The sequence below is a fragment of the Podarcis cretensis genome, assembly GCF_951804945.1.
Source record: "Podarcis cretensis genome assembly, chromosome: 13".
NCBI classification, from domain to species: domain Eukaryota; kingdom Metazoa; phylum Chordata; class Lepidosauria; order Squamata; family Lacertidae; genus Podarcis; species Podarcis cretensis.
In genome coordinates, this window is record NC_137182.1 from 34,882,298 (window position 1) to 34,901,049 (window position 18,752).

The 18,752-nt window shown below is 42.6% G+C and overlaps 1 protein-coding gene across 1 annotated transcript; it reads right to left on the reverse strand.

Annotated features, from left to right (window-relative positions):
* Positions 1-518: 518 nt before the first annotated feature.
* On the reverse strand, positions 519-14,982 carry LOC307200112 (serine protease 27-like). Its single transcript, XM_079948489.1, has 6 exons — positions 14,820-14,982; positions 6,652-6,678; positions 5,688-5,853; positions 4,864-5,135; positions 3,752-3,921; positions 519-2,226 (listed from the first exon to the last, which is right to left on the reverse strand). Exons 1-6 carry the CDS (start codon positions 14,902-14,904, stop codon positions 1,897-1,899), a joined length of 1,050 nt encoding a protein of 349 aa, XP_079804615.1. The 5' UTR covers positions 14,905-14,982; the 3' UTR covers positions 519-1,896.
* Between the last annotated feature and the right edge of the window lie 3,770 nt (positions 14,983-18,752).

The following is an 18,752-nucleotide window of genomic DNA, read 5'->3' on the forward strand; positions in this document are numbered from 1 at the left end:
CTCAAACCCCAATTCCTGTCAGCCTGACCAATTTCTACACAAATCCTTGGCTATGTGTCCTTTTTCAGGATGGATCCTTTTAAATCAAGGCAACTTATGTCATACATCTGAATTATAATTTAATTCACCCAGAAACAGGGTTGATTTAAATCCAGTTCCCAACTTTATAATTCATCTATTTCTTGAACATGCATGCACGCTAACTGCTTCCTGTAACAATTCAAAGGCATAATATTTTTTACAGCTAAATAGAGCTGTTGTGCTACCCAAGGACATAACCCAAAATCTCTGGCAATGGAATCCATGTCCTTTTTCCTCTATGGAATTTGTGCTTAGGGGAACAACTGTGAAATGGAAGTTTTCTGCTTGGCACTATCTGTACACATAATAGAGACGCAAAGTAAAATCCACTGCCGTGAAGGTTAAGGGCTTGGACTGTTGCACTAGTAGGTGTCAGAAGTTTTGGACACACTTATCTAATACTTTATGAAGTGAAATACATTGCTAGAGTTGGTCATTTGTTTATTGTCTTGAAAATAACACAATATCTAACAGTCTAAGAGAATGTCATTTTTCACACATGACTTTTCCATTTTGGCTTTATCCCTCTTAAATAAATCATGACACAATGTAATTTGTCATGTGTTGTTCTTCATCTGAGGTTGCATTTACCTAACTTTAAGACCTGCTAAGGAACAGATGATTGTTATTATGTCTTCATATGTAAAACCACAGAATTCAAAGAGGGTGCATGTTCTTTTCCCCATGACTATGTATCATAGAGAGTCACACAGCCCAATCAAGAGGTTCTTTGTCACACATTCAGTGACTCCAGCATGCATAGTGAGATTCCCTTCAGTGCAATTAAGGAACCAACTAATATGGCCCATGCAATATAGCATAACATACTTGTGGAGCAGAGTGATTGGGGAGAAAATGAGACATTTATAAAGATTAATTCCAGGGCCTGTCAGCGCCTGATTGTTTTAGGCCCCCACCCCCTGAAATCTCTGTGTACACTGAACTAGACAATCAACACACACCCATACAAATACACCTCTCAGTACTACTGGAGAAATAATTTAAATCACAACATGGCGTGAAAAAGAAGATTGCAAAAAACAAACAAACCAAGTTCCACTAATTAAATATGATTCTCCACCCACCACACAAACAAACAAACAAAGAAAGAAACACAGAACCCTGATTCTTTCAACATCTGGCTTAAGACTTGTCAAATATGCCCAGCTGAAATACAGGTTCAAAATGGAGAAAAAACCTTTAGTATTTCCAGAATTTAAATCCAGTGTTCAGAGTCACATTTGAAAATGTTAAACTAGGATGAAATGCAGTTAGTGTGTGTGTGTGTGTGTGTGTGTGTGTGTGTGTGTGTAAAGCAGATAGAAACTTTTGATAACTCCAGAATATGAAAACATATTTTACATACAGGAAGTTGACAGGTTAAGGAAATATTCACCATATTTTGTACTGGTAAGTAAGAAACTGCCAGCAAAAATCCTCATTGACCATGCACAAATATAAAAATAAAGCCCTAATTTCTACCCAACTTAATAATCATCCTTTGCATTTGAAGAACAATGTTTGTTTTAAATGGTTTGCTTGTCTTGCCTAGAAGTTCTTGAAATGTCTCTCACATCAGAGAAAGCAGTAATTCTAATAAAAAAATTCCAACAATAAATAAAAAGAATGATCTCCCCCCCACCCCACCCCCTTTGAAAAAGGACATAATGAAAGCCGGCTTGTTTGGTACAGCTAATGGGGATGCTTTACTGGGGAATAAAGGCCACACCTCAGAAAGGTCAGTGAGAAGCCTGATGGCATCCTTCTGTTTCATAATCTTGCTTGTTAGGAAACGCATTCCCTGCTGTCTTTTGGTTATACGAGAATCAGTAGACACAGCAAGAACATCAGAAGGTTGGCACTGAGAGAAGAGGCGTGGGAAGGTAAGTGGACTCCGGGATGCTTTTGCCCACTGGTGTCTGACCTCCAGTAATGTATGTCACGCCATTCGCGTAGTCCATGGCTATTTTGGTCTTTGACAAATTGGATGCCTGGGATATGGCTGTGAATCCACTTTTGGTAGTATGTGAGCCGACTATACACACCAGGGCGGTTCTCAATGGCACATCCTTCACCCCAGCTCACAATGCCAGCCAAGACCCATGACTGGCCAACTGGGCATACCATGGGGCCTCCAGAATCACCCTGTGAAACAAAGAAACAGAAATGAATAATAGGGACAATGAATGGCACACTTGCTATCACCAGCAAGGTCCTCTATTAATTTTAACAGCAGGTGTATTTTAGGAGCTATAAAGTGGTGAGTTCAGTTTTGAACATTGAGGGCCCCCTAGATGTTCTTTTTAATGCACATTCATGATGATTTGCACCCATGATGCTGTTGGGGCTGTCACACACAATCCTACTCTCAGTACTGTTTGTGCGTGCAGAAGATTTGGAACAGTCACCTACCATTTCCAGTGAGTGCATATCCCTTGACTTTCAGCTGAAATCCCATAACTTTTTATACCACAAATGTTCTGGTTTATTTCCATTCTATTTTTTGCTGCCCCAGAGCACTGCAGAATGAACTAAGACTGCATTTAGACAGCAATTTATTTTGTGTCCCCAATGTTTTCTTACCCAATGATTTCTGCATTTTATGTGCTTTTTCACATGACATAAAAAGCACATGAAAGCTAGCAGGAGTTCCGTACTTATTCCTATATTAATTGGTTCCAGAACAAAAATGCTTGCAACTGTGTAAACCCTGAAAAGTGCAGGAGTTTGGTGGTGTTTGTGTGGTTCACAGCATGTGATGAAACTTGAGGCAGTGTTCCAGCATACAGTTATTTACCCCACCCCACCCCCCGTTTTCATGAGGCAATCTTAGGGGAACAGAAGCACACATGCAAATAAAAAGTTGCAACATTTCCATTGACATCTGCTGTTGTGTCACTCCATGCCCACTGATGTGATTGAAATTTAGAATGCCATGACAGTTGTTATATTTTTTTGAGGGGGAGGGGGACTGGTCAATCTGAATTATATCCGTGGGGTCCCTTCCAGGCCTCTGATCCTGTGTCTGTGAGGTTAGAATCTGAAATAAAAAACCTGGAGAACTGCTCGAACCAGTTGCTTTGCCTTGGCTGGCTTCATCGGCATCTCAAAGAGTAAGATAAGAAGATGTCATAATGAGAAATAAAAAATGCTTGGGGGGGGGGAGAATAAGCATTTCTACACCCCACCCCTGACCTGGTTTGATACTACTTCATCCTAGGAAGAAGAACAATAGGCCAGGGTGCATTTTGTCTGATGCTGGAAGCTGAAGGAGTAGAGAATTGAGTTGGGGAAATGAAAAATTAACAGAACCAAAACTGAAACACCATCTGTATTCTTGCAGCTATTCTTGTAGTTAACAGCAGCTATGGGGGCCATTGAATTTTAATTGAAACCACAGTGGGAAGGGAGAGCTAATCACTCCTGCATTCTGTGATTCCTCCCCTCTGTAGTTTTTATTTGTTTTGTTTTTTTTAAAAAAAAAACAACATTAAATGCAATCCCGCCTTCCTGCCATATCTAGTTTGGCCTTCAAACTACTTTCAACTCTCCTAAGACATACACACAAATATCCATCTGTGCTAGCAGCAGAAGTTGCCAATCAATAATAGAGGATCAGGAGGAGTATTTACACATTTTTAGAAGTGAATGAACAGATAAGCACTCTCACCTTGCATGCATCTTTCCTGCCCTCTGCAAAGCCAGCACAGATCATATCATCCTTGATTACCCGTGGGATCGGGCCATCAGCTATGTTGGTGCGGTAGAGGGCACTGCATGTCTTGGAGTCAATAATGGGCACCTGCAACTTCTGCAGGGTTTGTGGGGATGGAAGGTCGACTGCAATGACAACAACATACACCACTGAAGCACTTTCTCCCCCTTAAATGCACTTTTGGGGAGGGAGTGTGGGTCCCCACATACATACAGTGACATGCATTGAGCCTCTCCATCCCATCATTTCTCATATTTACCAATCTATTCACTTTATTTATTTATCACATTAATATTCTCCCTCCCTCCAAATAGCCTAGTGTTGTGTACATGGTTCCCCCCCTTACTCATTTTATCCTCACTAACAACCTTATGTAGTTGGTTAGACACTGGCGGAGGAACAGGAATGCGGAGGGAGCGGACCACCCCTGGGACCACTATTCCAGTAGGATGCCATCACGGCGCCCCCCCCCCCGGACACACGCCACACCCCTGTGTGCCGGGCACCATGCCCCCAGAATGCGTGCCACACCCCTGGGGGTGCCAGCCACACCCCTGCCTGCTGTCCATCCCCAGTAGCGGAGCATGCAGCTTCGCCACTGGGTTAGACTGGGAGAGAGTGATTGTCCCACTGTCACCCAGTATGTTTTGTGGCTGAGTGGGGATTTGAACTCGAATATGTCAGGCCCTAGTACAACACTCAAATCACTATACCAAACAGCTTCTCTTAGCCACTCCTCCTTTTCTTTCTCCCTCCTACTGTCACTGGCGGAGGAAGGGGGTGCGAGGGGTGCAGTCTGCTCTGGATGTCATCCCCGAGGGGGGGGTGACATCACCACACCCCCCCCTCCCATGCTTGCTTTCCTTGGTATAGGGTATTCATATTCAATTTTAGATTTTAATTTAATATAAAGCAATTTTACTGGGTACCCTGCTTTCTATTGTGAAGTTATTACTATATCTTTTTTCTCCACACAAGTTCCGGCCCCTTATCCTGCCCCTGTCTCCTCCTCCTCCTCCTCTCTCTCTCTCTCTCTCTCACACACACACACACACACACACACAAACCTGAATGACGCAGGTTGCCCCAGCCGGTGACCCAGCAAACTTTGCCTGGAGGAAACTTCACAGAAGCATCAGGCAGGCAAATGGGTAGGATAAATTCCGAATAGTGGACCTTCCTGGTCAACTGCACAAGAGCGATGTCCCCGCTGCTGGTCTGTCCTGCGTAAGTTGGGTTTACAATGACCTTCTTCACTCCCAAGCAGCATGACTGGGGGCCAGGATTGGATAGCTGGTTGGCCCCTAGGAGGACCTGGTACTGGGAGAGATCCCTGAACCTGGAAACATGACAGAAAGAGTGGGGCTAGACAAATGAATGGTATTCGGGGCTGGATTTCGGAGTAAATTTTGTTGGAGAACTGTACTGCAAAATTTGGATCAGTGCACATTTTGAATGATTGCTCTGTGTCAGTTTGCATCTTGTTTCAGAAAGTGTGAGTTTGATAGTTGACCCTGTGGGTGGAGTGGGGGATGGGTGGGAGAAAAGCAAGCCAGAGCAACTTGTAGTAACTCCTTTGCCTGTCCTTTCCTTCTCCAAAGGCCAGATTGCCATACATCCGGAATTTCCCAGATATACCCGGAATACTGTAGTCAGAAGCAGTGTCCTATCAGAAATCAGCTAAATGTATGAAAAAATCCAGACATATTGCAACCCGTGTCAGCAATGTTGGTTTCTGATTTGCAAACCCCCCCCCCCCAAATGCTCAACAACCTTTGTGTCCAGATTTTCACTTTTTGAAATATGGCAACTCTGCCAGATCAAGTATTCTGGGATGCGGGATCCAAAGGCATCAGTAACCCAGGTTTGCCATCCCACCCTGTATACTCACTGATAGAAACAGTGTGCTGCGGTTATCACCCACTCGTCGGAGATGAGGGACCCTCCACACACATGCCTTTTGTTCAGCTGTAAGCTGATCTGCCAGGGGAACTCCCCTGGCACTGTGTCCTGTCCCTTCACAATCCGGTTGAGGCTGACATGAGGCCGCCCACAGGCTGCAAGAAAGGACAAAGATTCATTCAAACTGCCATGGGGTTAGAGGAGACACTGAGATCATATGGATTCTAACTGATAATATAGTGGAGACAGGTTTGACTCAACCTTAGCAGCACATTCACGAAATCATATGGCCATCTTCATCATTATCCCTGGTGAGAAAAAAGCAGGCCAACAGCAGTGACTCTTATATAGGTGCAATGGGCAGAATCTCATGAAGGCGGGGAAATTCCGTCTCTCATAGGAGCCAACTCCTAGGGGCCAAGTTCCCTTCAGCACCCCAATAAAATATTTGAGGGGCTGGGGTCGCCAAAGTTGATTTCAATTGCCATTCAAATCATGTGCATGCACCGCATCATGTGCAGGGCAGGGCAGGGCTTATCTGCCTCCCATATTTATTCTAGTTGGCACCCCTGCAGTGTCTCTGCATCAAAAGGTAATCTGTGCTTCACTTGCCCCAAGGCAGAAACGAGAGAAAAATTACTCAGTGCTAGCAAAACAGCTCCTTAGAAGACTTCTCTGTGGATGAACAATCTGGGCTCACGACATGCAAAAAAATATTTAAATTACTTATTCCATGCCTCACATATATGCTCCAATACACAGCTGGGCAATTACTGGACAAAGTAATTGCTGAGCCAAATATTTTCAAATGAAAAAGCTGAATTTGGAGAGGAAACACAAACCTTGTGTAACAGCCTTCAACCCCTGGTATCTCAAACCATTCAGAGATTGGGGTGGCATGCATCAATACATTTGAAACAGAAGGAAGAGAAATGCAGAAAATGTACACTCACCACTGGTAGCCTGAACTTCTTGCAGACCTGCAACATGACAAGACAGCAGTGAGAGGGTGCCAAGAAATCCGATGAGATTCACTGGATCTAAGACTCATTGGCATAGCTGCACTGTATCTCCAAACAGCAGCTCTACTTTATTCCAAGCCAATGCTCTTGAGACAGGAAGCATCCTTGAAAAAGACAACATACATTCCCTCCAGGACGTCCCAATGCCAACACAACAATGTGTACAACTCTATGGACCATCAGTAGTCATCATCATTCCCTTTCCCAGTGAATGTGCCAAATAAAAGCTCTCTAGGTATGTTTTTGTTCTTTCGATGTCCTGACATCAGTCCTGACAAATGAGCAGGTTGCATTAATGTATCAAATTTGCAGATGAATCAGAATTGGGAGGGAGTGCAAACATTTTAGAGGATGGGATTAATTCTTTTTTAATGATCTTAGTAAAATGGTAGACATCAACAAAAACTGGTTCTACCAGAATCAAACCAAAACAAGGAGCTCATTCAGCTGAAATTCCCAATGAAAAGTTTCTCCTGTTGTATACATATTCCTGTCTCCTGGGTGGGACTGGAAAATCCCTTCTCTTTTCTTTCTCAGAAATTACAGCACACAGACACGTATTCTGTTTGGCCTTTAACTGGGAGGTGGGCAGCAATTATAAAGGATTATGGGGCAGGTCAACAGGGTGGTTGTATGTGGATTGTTGGCTCTAGCTGGGCTTGAGGTGGGGCAGCTAAGCCGACTGCAAGTCTAGCCCATATCTTCATCCCAACAGCCCACATACATCCATGTCTCCAGTTGCAATCGGGAAACAATAGACTGGTATGCTTCATAATTCCTCACTGTCTGGGACATCTATGCTACCTTGTCCATCTTGATCATACCAGCCTCTCCTTCTGTACTGTGGCATCACAATTTCCGTTCCAGTCAAGAACCTGTGCTCCCAAAGTAACCTCTCTCTCAAACACTAATTTAGCAAAGCCGTAATTTACTTTCCCCCACCTACCTGGCAACACCCTGAAACCCAATTATAACATCATCAAAATCAACTAAAGAAACTATTATGATGTCTCTTTCATCTCCATTAATGGCTCTTCCTTGCAGACACATGTCTGGTGCAGGATCGTTAAGATGGTATCTCTCTGCTTGTTAGTATTTTTTTCTTTTTTAAAATATAGTTTTATTAAAGGTTTCTTAGTTTACAAAAATGCATGTGTTGTCTCTTTTTTCAAGTTGTGTTTTCTGCAGATCAGTTTCATTTGTTGTGAGACATTAGTGTGACATACAGTGTTAGGTTAGGAAAGGGGGGGACGGTAAGTGGGGTGGGGTCAGGTGGTTATTCTTCTATTCTTCTACTTAGTGTATGTGTGGGGTTTTGTGTCAGCGTTACTTGTATGGGTTCTCTTACTATTCGCTTGCTGTATTTCCTTGCTGGTGAGAGAGGTTGGGGTGGCTTAGGGTGTGGTTGGTTGTCTTTGGTTGGCTGTAGTGAGATTTGGTTTTTGTGTGTGAGCGGGGTGTGTGTGTATTTTTGAATCATGTTAGCCAGATTGATTCATATGCTGTTGGCGGATTGTTGTTGTTGTTTTCTTGGGGTGTGTATGTGATAAAGATGAACTATACCGGGGTGAAGGCATCTTCTTCTATTTGTCTCCATGTCAGTTTCAGTTTATTAGTTAGTTTTTCTGATAAAGCTGTTTTCCATACTATTTTATACCACTGATCCATTCTTACTCCTGACAGGTCTCTTCAGTGTCTGGCTTTAAAAAGGAGGAGAAACAACAAAAACTGAGCCACAAATTTTCCCTCAGGTCTTGAGTTCCTCTGAAGTCAGAGGCAGAGAGAGCTTGTTAAGTCTCACAACTGTATTGAGGTAGATAAGCCAGCCCTAGGAGCTGCCTTATGCACTGGGTCTAGAACTTCTCTCTACTCAGAAAAATTGGGTGAGCATAACCATGCATTATTAAGCCAAGGAACAAACATGCCTTGGTTTTCAATCAGTGGATTTCAAGCAGCTGCAGAATAAATGAATGCAGCATACAAGATACTACACTTTATCTTAGCCAAAAGGCCGAGAAGCAGCATACAAGAGGTAGAAGAGAGACTTGAGCAACAGTGTAATAATGGATGAGGAAGCATTGGCATTGATGCTTGGCACCACAAGTCACTGGTAGATTAGAATGCATGCTTTGCATGCAAAAGAGCCTTGTTCACATTGTTGGATCTCCAAGTAGGGTCGGGAAAGTCTTCATCTGAAAACTTAAGAGAGCTACTGGCAGGCAGTGTAGACCTAAAGCAGGGAACATTTAATGATTCAAACGTAGCCAACCCTTTCAGGTCAGCATTCCAGCAGCAGACTGGGTCAAAGGTGAAAGTGGGTGAGGAAATGTGGGTATGGCCAAAAATGGACTTGTTTGAAATGAAATCAATTGAAATTATGGTGGGATAAGTTAAAATCTACTTTATATTTTGGAAAGTTGATTGCTCATTATAAGTCATAAGATATAGTAGGCAAAATTTGTATACTGGTTCTTGAGATCAAGGAGCAGATTTTCATACATGTTTGGCCACAACTGGACACCATTTTGAATGAAAGAGTGGTGAGGACCTTTCAAAATGGCATTGATTTTAACCATTGATCTGAAAACTGCAGTAATTTTTTTGGTTTCTTAGAACTTCCAAGCATGGATGGTTTATAATGGTTTCATCTCTCCACCACCCTTACTAAACTTTAGATTGTGGGCCTGCACCAAGCAATGCTGGGTATGAGGCTGCCAGTAAAAAAAAGAAGGGCAATGCTGCTGCCATAGACAATACTGAGATGGAGCAATGGTTTCATCTGATATAATGGTAATTCCCATGCCCCCTAACTTGGTATGAGAAAATTGGAGGAGGAGGAATAATAATAATAATAATAATAATAATAATAATAATAATAATGTTATACCCTGCCCATCTGGCTGGGTTTTCTCTGCCACTATTAACAAGTGTATCCTTATTTTGATCTGGAGGGTATGCTGCAGTTATTCAGAGGCACATCAGACATGTTCAGAGATGTTTTCCGATTGCCTCACATGCTACAAGATTCAGCCATTGACTTGAAAACCTCCAGGGGAAATGGCAACTGATTTGCAGTGATGTAAAGGAAAAGGGTTAACCCCAGCAATACCAAGCAGCAGAATGAGCCACAGAATGAGGTGGCTGGGCCTGCTCAAGCAGCAGATGAGATGGGAATCAAGTGGTCAAGTGCCGAGGGCTGAGGTGGTAGAATGGGGTGTAGCACTTCAGACTACAGGTGGGTGGGAATCACATTTTTTAATATTTCCCTGTGTTAAAAATGAAGCCAAGCTCAGCAGGAAGAGGGATAGAGTAGAATCTTTGACCTCAGTGCATGAATTTTCAACTTACAGGGGGTTGTGACAAGGAGCAGTGTTAAATAAAATGGAGCCCTCACCTGCGGTGTGAAGTAGTGTCATCTATTCTACCACCTCATTCTGCTGTATGTGTAGGCCAGGCCAAAGATCTAGACCCAACTAGGCCCAGTTTCACAACATTGGTTCACCTATCCCAGAAGATGGGAGCAGTAGTGGTTAGAATGTAAGGTAGATCCAGGTTCATATCTTTGCTCAGGCATGAAGTTCACAGTGTAACCTTGGGCTCTGGAAATCTGTGAACTTAATCTACTTTGCAAGGTTGATGGGAGAACCAAAAAGAAAAAAGTTGAGCTGAAGAAGAACTATGGAAAAAGAGTGGGAACTGGATAAAAATTAAGTTTCTCTACATTTGAAAGGATAGGAGAATGTCTAAGTGCTTTACTTATAATAACAACCAGCTGCAGTTAAGCTATAAGGCAGCACAAAGCAGGTAAGGCAACTATAAGATCGCTGATTAGAATCTCTACAAAACCACAACCACACAGGAATAATCAACAGAGATCAAAGGGTGAAGCAGGAGGGGAAAAAGAGAACTTGGAGGCAGTCAGCAAAAAAACCAAGCAAAGCCATAATAAGACATAAAGGGAGGCAGAATGATTTAATGTCTGTAAGGGGAAGATGGAATGTTTCTGAAAATATGTCCTGGAGGAGTGTTAAGAAACCGATTAGAGGGAACACTGGCTGACCTGATGCCAATGAAGGACACAAGAACTTGTAAAATTAATAGACCATCAAGCAAATGTTAGAACAATCCAGGGAGGTAGGGAGGTTTACTGAGATATATATTCTCCTGATGGAGACACAAGGGAAAGTTATTTGTGGCTGAAAATAGATGTTGGTAGGATTTGTGAGTCCACTCATGAGAGGTCTGTGGAGAACTGGAGTAAAAGCAAACTAATAAATGCTTGGCATAACTCTTCCCTCAGGCAGAAAGACAAATTCTCTTTACTGTGATTTCAAAATTGGAGCCATCTGGTTGAGATTTCTAAGGATGAGGTAATGTGGATTTCAAGACACAGCTGGTTGAAATTTGTATACAATGTTCACGGGGAACATTCAGAACTGGTGCTGATGTTTAGAAGCAACCCCCACACTGGATTATATACTACAGTTGGGGTAAAGGCTGTTACAAACAATCAAGACATACCTCCGAAGGAAATTGCCTTGTACTGACTGAGTCGGGCCATCTAGCTCATTCAGTACTGTTTACACAGACTGGCAGCAGCTTGCGAAGATGCCAGACTGGGATTTTTCTTGGCCCTTTCTAGGGTGTTTCTGTACATAACATTTATAGCAGTATAGTTGCTGTTAGATCAGACATTTTAAATAATAAAAACTTGTAGCTGCTCATCTGCCCTTTTGGTCACATGTCACTGTTGTTATGAGTTCTGGGTTCTCCTTTCCACAGTAATGGCAGGTTCTGCCCAAACTGAGAAAAATTCAGTGGCTGTAGTGATACCTCTTGACATCTCCATGTTCCTCCAGCCAGGAAATATTGGGATTATGAGTATGTGCACAGGTATAACCCTTTGTGTTTTTATTTTATTTTTATGTACTCAATAATTCTAATCTTGTGGGATTAGAAGAGGAGCTATGTGTCTGCCTGAGCTATGGTGAACCTGGTGAATGTGATGAGGCTTTGCCTGCAGCTAATGATTGCTGTCATGAGCAGTACTTTGCTTCAGTACCATTGTCTCTGTCTGCCATGTCCGTCCTCTGAACTAAGCTCTCAGATTGACAGTTCACACCAGAGAAAGGGAAGTGGCATCTCCAAAACCATGCCCATCAACCCCTACCCTCCACAAAGAGACCAGAATGATACTTTTAGACATGCCCAACTAATGAAAATATTCAGGATCCATTCTGGTTTGTTCACAAATGTCAGATTTTTGGGGGGTGGTAGAAGCGTTTCCTTGAGTACATTAATTTGGAAAACTAGTTGAATAATGATGGGTACAATAGGTCAGTGCCCAACCAGGGGCAGCTGTGTGCAGGATTCGTCCTGCATTGCAGGAGGTTGGACTAGATGACCATCAGGTCCCTTCCAACTCTGCAATTCTATTATTCTATGTCGTTTGGCAGCATGCCAAAAATTGAAGAAAAAGAAGAAGAAACAGCATCTATACCACTATAAAGAGTAAATGCAGAAAGAACCAGAGTATAGGCAGGGATTGAATTTAGTGCTTTTTGCTTGAAAAACTTGTGCTTTGCCACTGAGCTATAGTCCTCATGTGCTGGCGACACTATTTGTATAGTATTGGTTTCAAAGGGATGTGTTTTTAATATAGTAAACCTAGTGCATGCAAGACCTGCTGGAAGAATTCCAGTTCTGTTTCCCAGTCCTGAGCAGAGGAATTTCATGGAAATTCTGTGGTAAATCTGGGCTGGCAGCTAAACCTCTGGCACGTTCATTCAATATCATCAGAGATTAGCTTTACATAAGTGTCCCAGATGCTTTGGTGAAGGCTGCTAACTCATTACAGAAAACTTGGGTGATTAATTGTGCGGTCTATAGTCAATGAATTAATTCATTGATTAAGCCTACATAAATTTTCACAATTGCTCTATAGAAAAAAAGGTGTTATGCTTAAGGCATCTTTGTATTTGCATATGTTTGTGTGTGTTTGATTAAAAAAATAGGTGCAGCAATACAGCTGGCTGGAGCATGGGAATAAATAATTTCAGACAGGTTGGTAGATGGTAGATCCTATAACAGGGGCATTGTTGTAAACACAGATTTGCATGTGCTCATTTATAGGAGAAAGATCTAGGGGTCGAAGTAGACCACAAGCTTAACATGAGTTAACAGTATGATGCAGAAACTAAAATAGCTAATGTTATTCTAGGCTGCATCAAGAGAAGTATAAGATCCCAATCAAGGGAAGTAATAGTACTGCTCTGTTCTGCCTTGGTCAGACTACACCTGGAGTACTGTGTCTAGGAATTTACAAGTTGCCAGCATTCTATGTTTCTAAGGTCCCTAAAAGCATTCAGCCAGAGGAGCAGTTTACATACATCTCTGCAATGCCACTGAATTATCTGCCCCCTCTGTGGTGGTTGAAAAAGAGGGCTAGATGGACTCTAGAGGATGCTGTTGCGGCACCAGACCAATAGCTTCCTTCCAAAACCATGGTCCATGTGAACTTAACTGTTGTACACTTCCCAAATGAGCACGAAAACACTCCAAACTGTAATGGGATTCTTGGTGGCTTTGCTCTGCCTCAACTGACAGAGGCAGTAATGCTTTTGAATGCCAGTTGCTAGAAAACCACAGGAGATGCTGTTGTACTCAAGTCCTGCTTGCAAGCTTGCAGTTAGCCACTGTGAGAACAGCATGCTGGATTAGATGGGCCTGAGATGTGGTCCAGTAGATAAGAAACAGGAGCTTCAACATGCTCCTTACAGATGCTACACATTGCAAATGAGCAAAGACATGTGAGAACTCTACACATCCCAAGACAACATTTAGACCTGCTCTTATATTGAGTCAGAAAGTGGGTCCATCTACCCCAAAAAACTTACTCCAGAATTACTTTCCAGCATCTTAACTGAAAGTCTCTCTCATCCTCTGCTACCTGATCCTTTTAACTGGAGGTGCCAGGGAAGGAACTGGGGGGGGGGGGTGTGCTTCTGCAGACAAAGCTTGGGCTCTGCCACTGAGCTATGGCTTTCTCTACTCCTTTGAATAAAGTCTCGGACTTCCCCACACCACTTCTTCAGTGCAGGTATCACTGAGGTAAGGTGGAACAATTTTCCTCAGGTGGCAGATCTGCCCCATCTCCTCCATGCCTCTGCCATTGCATCACTGACAGCCCCACTGCGACTCTGCCCTCATCGCCTCCACAGCACCATTGCACTTACTGCTGCTGGAGCAGCTTCACAGTTGTGCCAGCTGCAATAAAGAATGAATGTCTAAAGGGGAAAGTAGTCCAGATATAGGCTAATACATATGAAAAAGAAAAGCTTCAGTTGGGTCAGTCAATTGATCCATGTAGCCCAGCATTGTTTTTTCTGATTGGCGGTCTTTGCAATCACAGTTTAGTGGCAGACCACAACTCAATGACAGAGGACATTGTTTGCAAGAAGAGGGTCCCAAGTGCAATACCTGGCATCTCTATTTTAAAAAGATCAGGTAGAGGATGATAGGAAAGACCTCTGCTTATGACCCTAGAGAGCTGCTGTTAGAGTAGAAAATATTGGGCTAAATGGACAAGTAGTCTGATGCGATATGTGGTAACTTTCTGTGTCTGTTGGTTTATTCCTGTCCCTGCTACCTGAGGACATTTAACAAGATGTGCCATGGATTGAAACAGAGTACCTTTAATATGGCAAACATGCACTGAGCTATGGGCACCTCTTCCTTCCTCTGTATGCATATCTAAAAGGCTGCTAATTCAAGGCAGTAAATGGATTTGTTATAAGGTTATTAGAGAATAACAGGACAAAACAATGCTAACAACCTTGAATTCAAAGTTTGAAAAGTGGGCTATTGCTGAGACTCAGACATCCTTCTTGGACTTCATTCTTCTAGATCTGTGTCCATAGCCCCTATCCCTTTCCCATTGCACTACCAAAGCAATACCACTTCTGTCCTAGAGCTAGGAGCAAAACCAAAGAGTCTTCTCATCCTTCTAGGATTCTAAAACTCACTGTTGTTTTTGGTTGTTGTTTAGTCCAATTCGTTTAGCTGTTGGAGGTAGGTAAAAATATGGTGGTTTTTCTTACCCATCAGTGCTAACAGAAGCATGAGTAGACGAGCTTCCCTGGTCGCCACAAGGCCTTGTCTTTTGATCACTTGCCACTCCAACATGGTGGGTTTTGCTAGTGCCAAAAACCAAAGAGCCAGTCAGGAAGAATCTGTAGCTTTCCAGAAAGTGGACACATAAGTGATAGGAAGCCACTGAAAGATATCCAGCCATCAGCAACGAGAGTCACCTCACTTATATAGCTGTCTGTGGCAGGTAGGTTGTGTCCTGGTCGAGAATGTTGACCAACAAGTTCAGCAGATCTTGGCACACATCTTTGCCTTCATTTCTAGCATCCATCCTGCTGGGGCCAATTGCTGAGGTTGCCAGGAAGAAGTAAATGCAACTGAGAGACCACACCTGAACCTACCATGCCCAGCTGTCTTTTCTCCATGCTCATCCACCCTCAGCTCCATACCTGTCTCCATTATTTGTTTAGCACTTGGGGAGTGGTGACACCCCAGGTAACCTATACTGAAATCTGAGCTCCAGGAAACAACAACTTGTGAACAGTAGCACTGAAGTGCAATACAATATTTCAGTAAACATGGCAGCACTGTGATGCTCCTGATAAGGTTGCAGAAGGATAATATTGATGATACCATTGGTGTGGATGGTGCTTTACAAAATATAAGAGAACATGTCCCTGCCTCTGAGGAGCTTATAGGGGAGGAATAGAGGAAGAGGATGGAAATGGAGATAGGGGTAAATAATGTGGGAAAGTATGCAGTTATTTCAATTGCACAGACTTATACATATTTAGAGTATATTCTTCCCACCATTTATGGAAAGTTTGAGGTTATGGGAACTGAGAAGTTATGCTAAAAGTTTTACATACAAGGTGGGAGATCTTTGAGGAGAGATACGAAGGAAGTGGAGGAGTTTGCATCATATAGGTTTTCTGGAAAATAGCTCAAAGCCTAAGGAGCAGCAAGTGAGAAAGGGTGGGGTTGTAGGATGAAGTGGGATGTCTGATGATAATGGAGCTAAAGGCCATGGGCAAGTGTATATCAGATGTCTTAATTAAGTCTGCAGTTCAGTACCCATTACCTTGGAAGTGGGCATGTCTAGGATTGCACTGTTAAGTCACTTAAAGAGTTCCACTTCAGGAAGATCTCTAAGGTGGTATTACTCTTAAAAGAGGTCCAGTAAGCAACCCTGGCATTAGACATTGTTTTCATGATAGGGATCCTTTGGATAGTGGAGAAATAAAGCATGCTCTACCATATCCTCCATTCATTTTACTGTTTACTACTGACTTCCAGGATGGAGTGTGTAGGAACACTAGTAAAGATACACTGAATGAGTCAGGCAGCAAATCCACACACCAGTATAACATGAGGTCATTGGAATATTTCATCCACTTTGTCCACCACAAGGAAATGTTTTTAGTGAATAGCACAAAATGCTTGTGCATTAGGTAGAACCATGAGGTCCAGACCTTCCATTTGATGTTTCATTTGAGGTTTCCTTTTCTACCACCAAGAATTATCTTTGTATCATCTTTACTCTTTTTTTAAAAAAGGGGATAACATCACTTTTTGAGAGTGACACTGCTTTAAGGACATAGTAGGGATAAAAAGAGAGAGGGATGTTTCTCAAAATGCAAAGAACCTAGACACTGAACTCACTAAGAGATAAACATGAGATCAGGCCTACTGGATCAGGCCAATGGCCTGTCAGATCCAACATCCTGCTCTCATAGTGGTCAAGACTCTCCCCTCCTGCAGTTTTCAGGTATTCAGAAAGATAACTGAGATATCCTCAAATGTTCCTTCCAACAAGGACAACAACAATTTAATTGCTGTAAACGACATCAAGGAGTGGCTGTACACTTCAAAAGTTTAATAAATACCTTTTGAAATATGATAGCTTCTTCTACCAGAACAAAAGACATATTGCTAAAATGGGGTGTGGGGAATCTGATTTGAGTAACTAATTTGGCATTTTGTTAATGTGCTTTGGTAAATTGCATGTTCCAGGCTGCCTAATAGGCCTAAGACTCCAAGGCACTGAATAGGCATGAAAAGTGCATTGTCACTCCAGAGGTTATATTTCTTAAAACTGATGTTTCTGGTCTTTCGTGTAGACATTATTTTTCCCCATCCAAGGGGATATTCTGAATTGTCTGCTTCGTCCCATTAAATTCTTCCCATTTACCTTCTGGAGTTTGGTAAAGCTCCAGAATTCAATACCCAACTCAAAAAAACAGTTTTCCTGTTACTGGTTTGGCCCCACTTAGCATCACTGCTCCTGCTTTCCAATAATGAGGCACTCACTCCCTATTTAATTAGAGACTCCTCAGGTGGAAGCTTGTTGGACTTTCCAGGAACCCCTTTATTAAGCATCGGCATAGATGTTATTGGTCACCTGACCAAATGCACAAGATGTTCTGTGCTTTACTCCCTCAGCCCTAATACATCTGAGATATTTCCTAGCTGAAATAGTGGTTGAGTAATGGAAGAAATGAAATATGCATGAAATATCCTACTACAAGTGGGCTTTGGCTCTCTAGCAGATTACCTAAAATGCATATTTATGGGGAGGGAGGTGGAGCTATTATTGAGCCATAGTCACAAAGTCTTGGCTCCCTCCAGAATATTCCACCTCTTTTTATTCCCTTAACGTTCAGATTTCATTTTAAAATATTCTTTGGTCCTGGGTGTTCTGCACTGATCCCTTGATGTAACTTTAGATATCCTGCACACATACATACAGACACATGCCATAGAATTTCTGACTTATAGACATGGACCACACTCTGCTCTACAGCAAATATTGAATTTGGGGGTGGGGCTGGAATCCCAAATGCAAATTCTCAAAAATACAATTTTTAATGGCTTTGTCCTACCTACTTTGCATCCTGCCTTTGAGTAGGAGAGGTGAAGGAGATGTGTCTTGCTAAGGAATCTTATCAGGCCCCTGGCTTTCCTTTAAAAAAGAAAAAAAGCAACTAGTTTTAAAAGTCTTTGTATTTTGTATGAAAAGGTGTTGGCCGTGACCAAACAAAAACATTCTATAATCTATTACTGTTTCGGACCACCCATGAAGAGGTGTTGAACTATGCGGCAAGATATATTCCTCATTTCATAACCTTCCTGTATGCTCCACCTTTTCCTGTTTGCAATCTGTTTCCTGGTATTTTCTATTTTGTCCCTATTTTGTTTATGAGGAAAGACAGTAGCTCAGTAGTAGAACATTGCATGCAGAAAGTCTTAGTTAGTGTAGACCAGGGTTTCCCCAACTTGGGTCTCCAGCTGTTTTTGGACTACAATTCCTGGGCCATCTCTGACCACTGGCCCTATTAGCTATGGATGATGGGAGTTGTAGTCCCAAAACAGCTGGATACCCAAGTTGGGGAAACCCGGATGCCAGTACTTTTTTCTGGGTGATGCAGGGGTACATATACCTCAAAACATTTTGTGAATCTAACTTTGGCCTCATTGAGGGACAGTATTTCAATATGAGTAGGAAAATGAGAGTACCCCTAAACATTTTTTTTTTGGGGGGGGGAGCACTGCCTGGTGTAGACAATACTGAGCTAGATGGACCAGTGGGGCTGATTCAATATAAGGTAGCTTCATGAGTGCTTTATTTTAAGTCTTTGAATACTTTTTATTATTTTGCTGGGTTGAGTTGCAAGAGTCCCTTGCTCAGGGTCTTAAGAACATAGGAATCTGCTGCAATTCCCAGCTGTACTTTAAGATGTCAGGAACTGAACCTGGAATCTTTTTCACACAAAACCACGTGCTGTACCATCAGGTATGCCGACTCTGGAAAGCAATTGGGGGAGCCTGATGTCACACACAACTTTCAGGAGTTGTATAGCAGTTCATCTTCCATGACCTGCAGCTCCTCTGCCTCCTTCCGCCACCACGAGCTGTGGGCTGCTTTCCCTCTGTAGCAGGAGGAG

Coding starts and splice junctions, on each gene's coding strand:
- LOC307200112 (XM_079948489.1), bottom strand. CDS start 14,904: ATGTTGGAGTGGCAAGTGATCAAAAGACAAGGCCTTGTGGCGACCAGG. Junction 5,854..6,651: donor AGAAGTTCAGGCTACCAGTG/GTGAGTGTACAT, acceptor CCTTTCTTGCAG/CCTGTGGGCGGCCTCATGTC. Junction 3,922..4,863: donor GGGCAACCTGCGTCATTCAG/GTTTGTGTGTGT, acceptor TTGTCATTGCAG/TCGACCTTCCATCCCCACAA.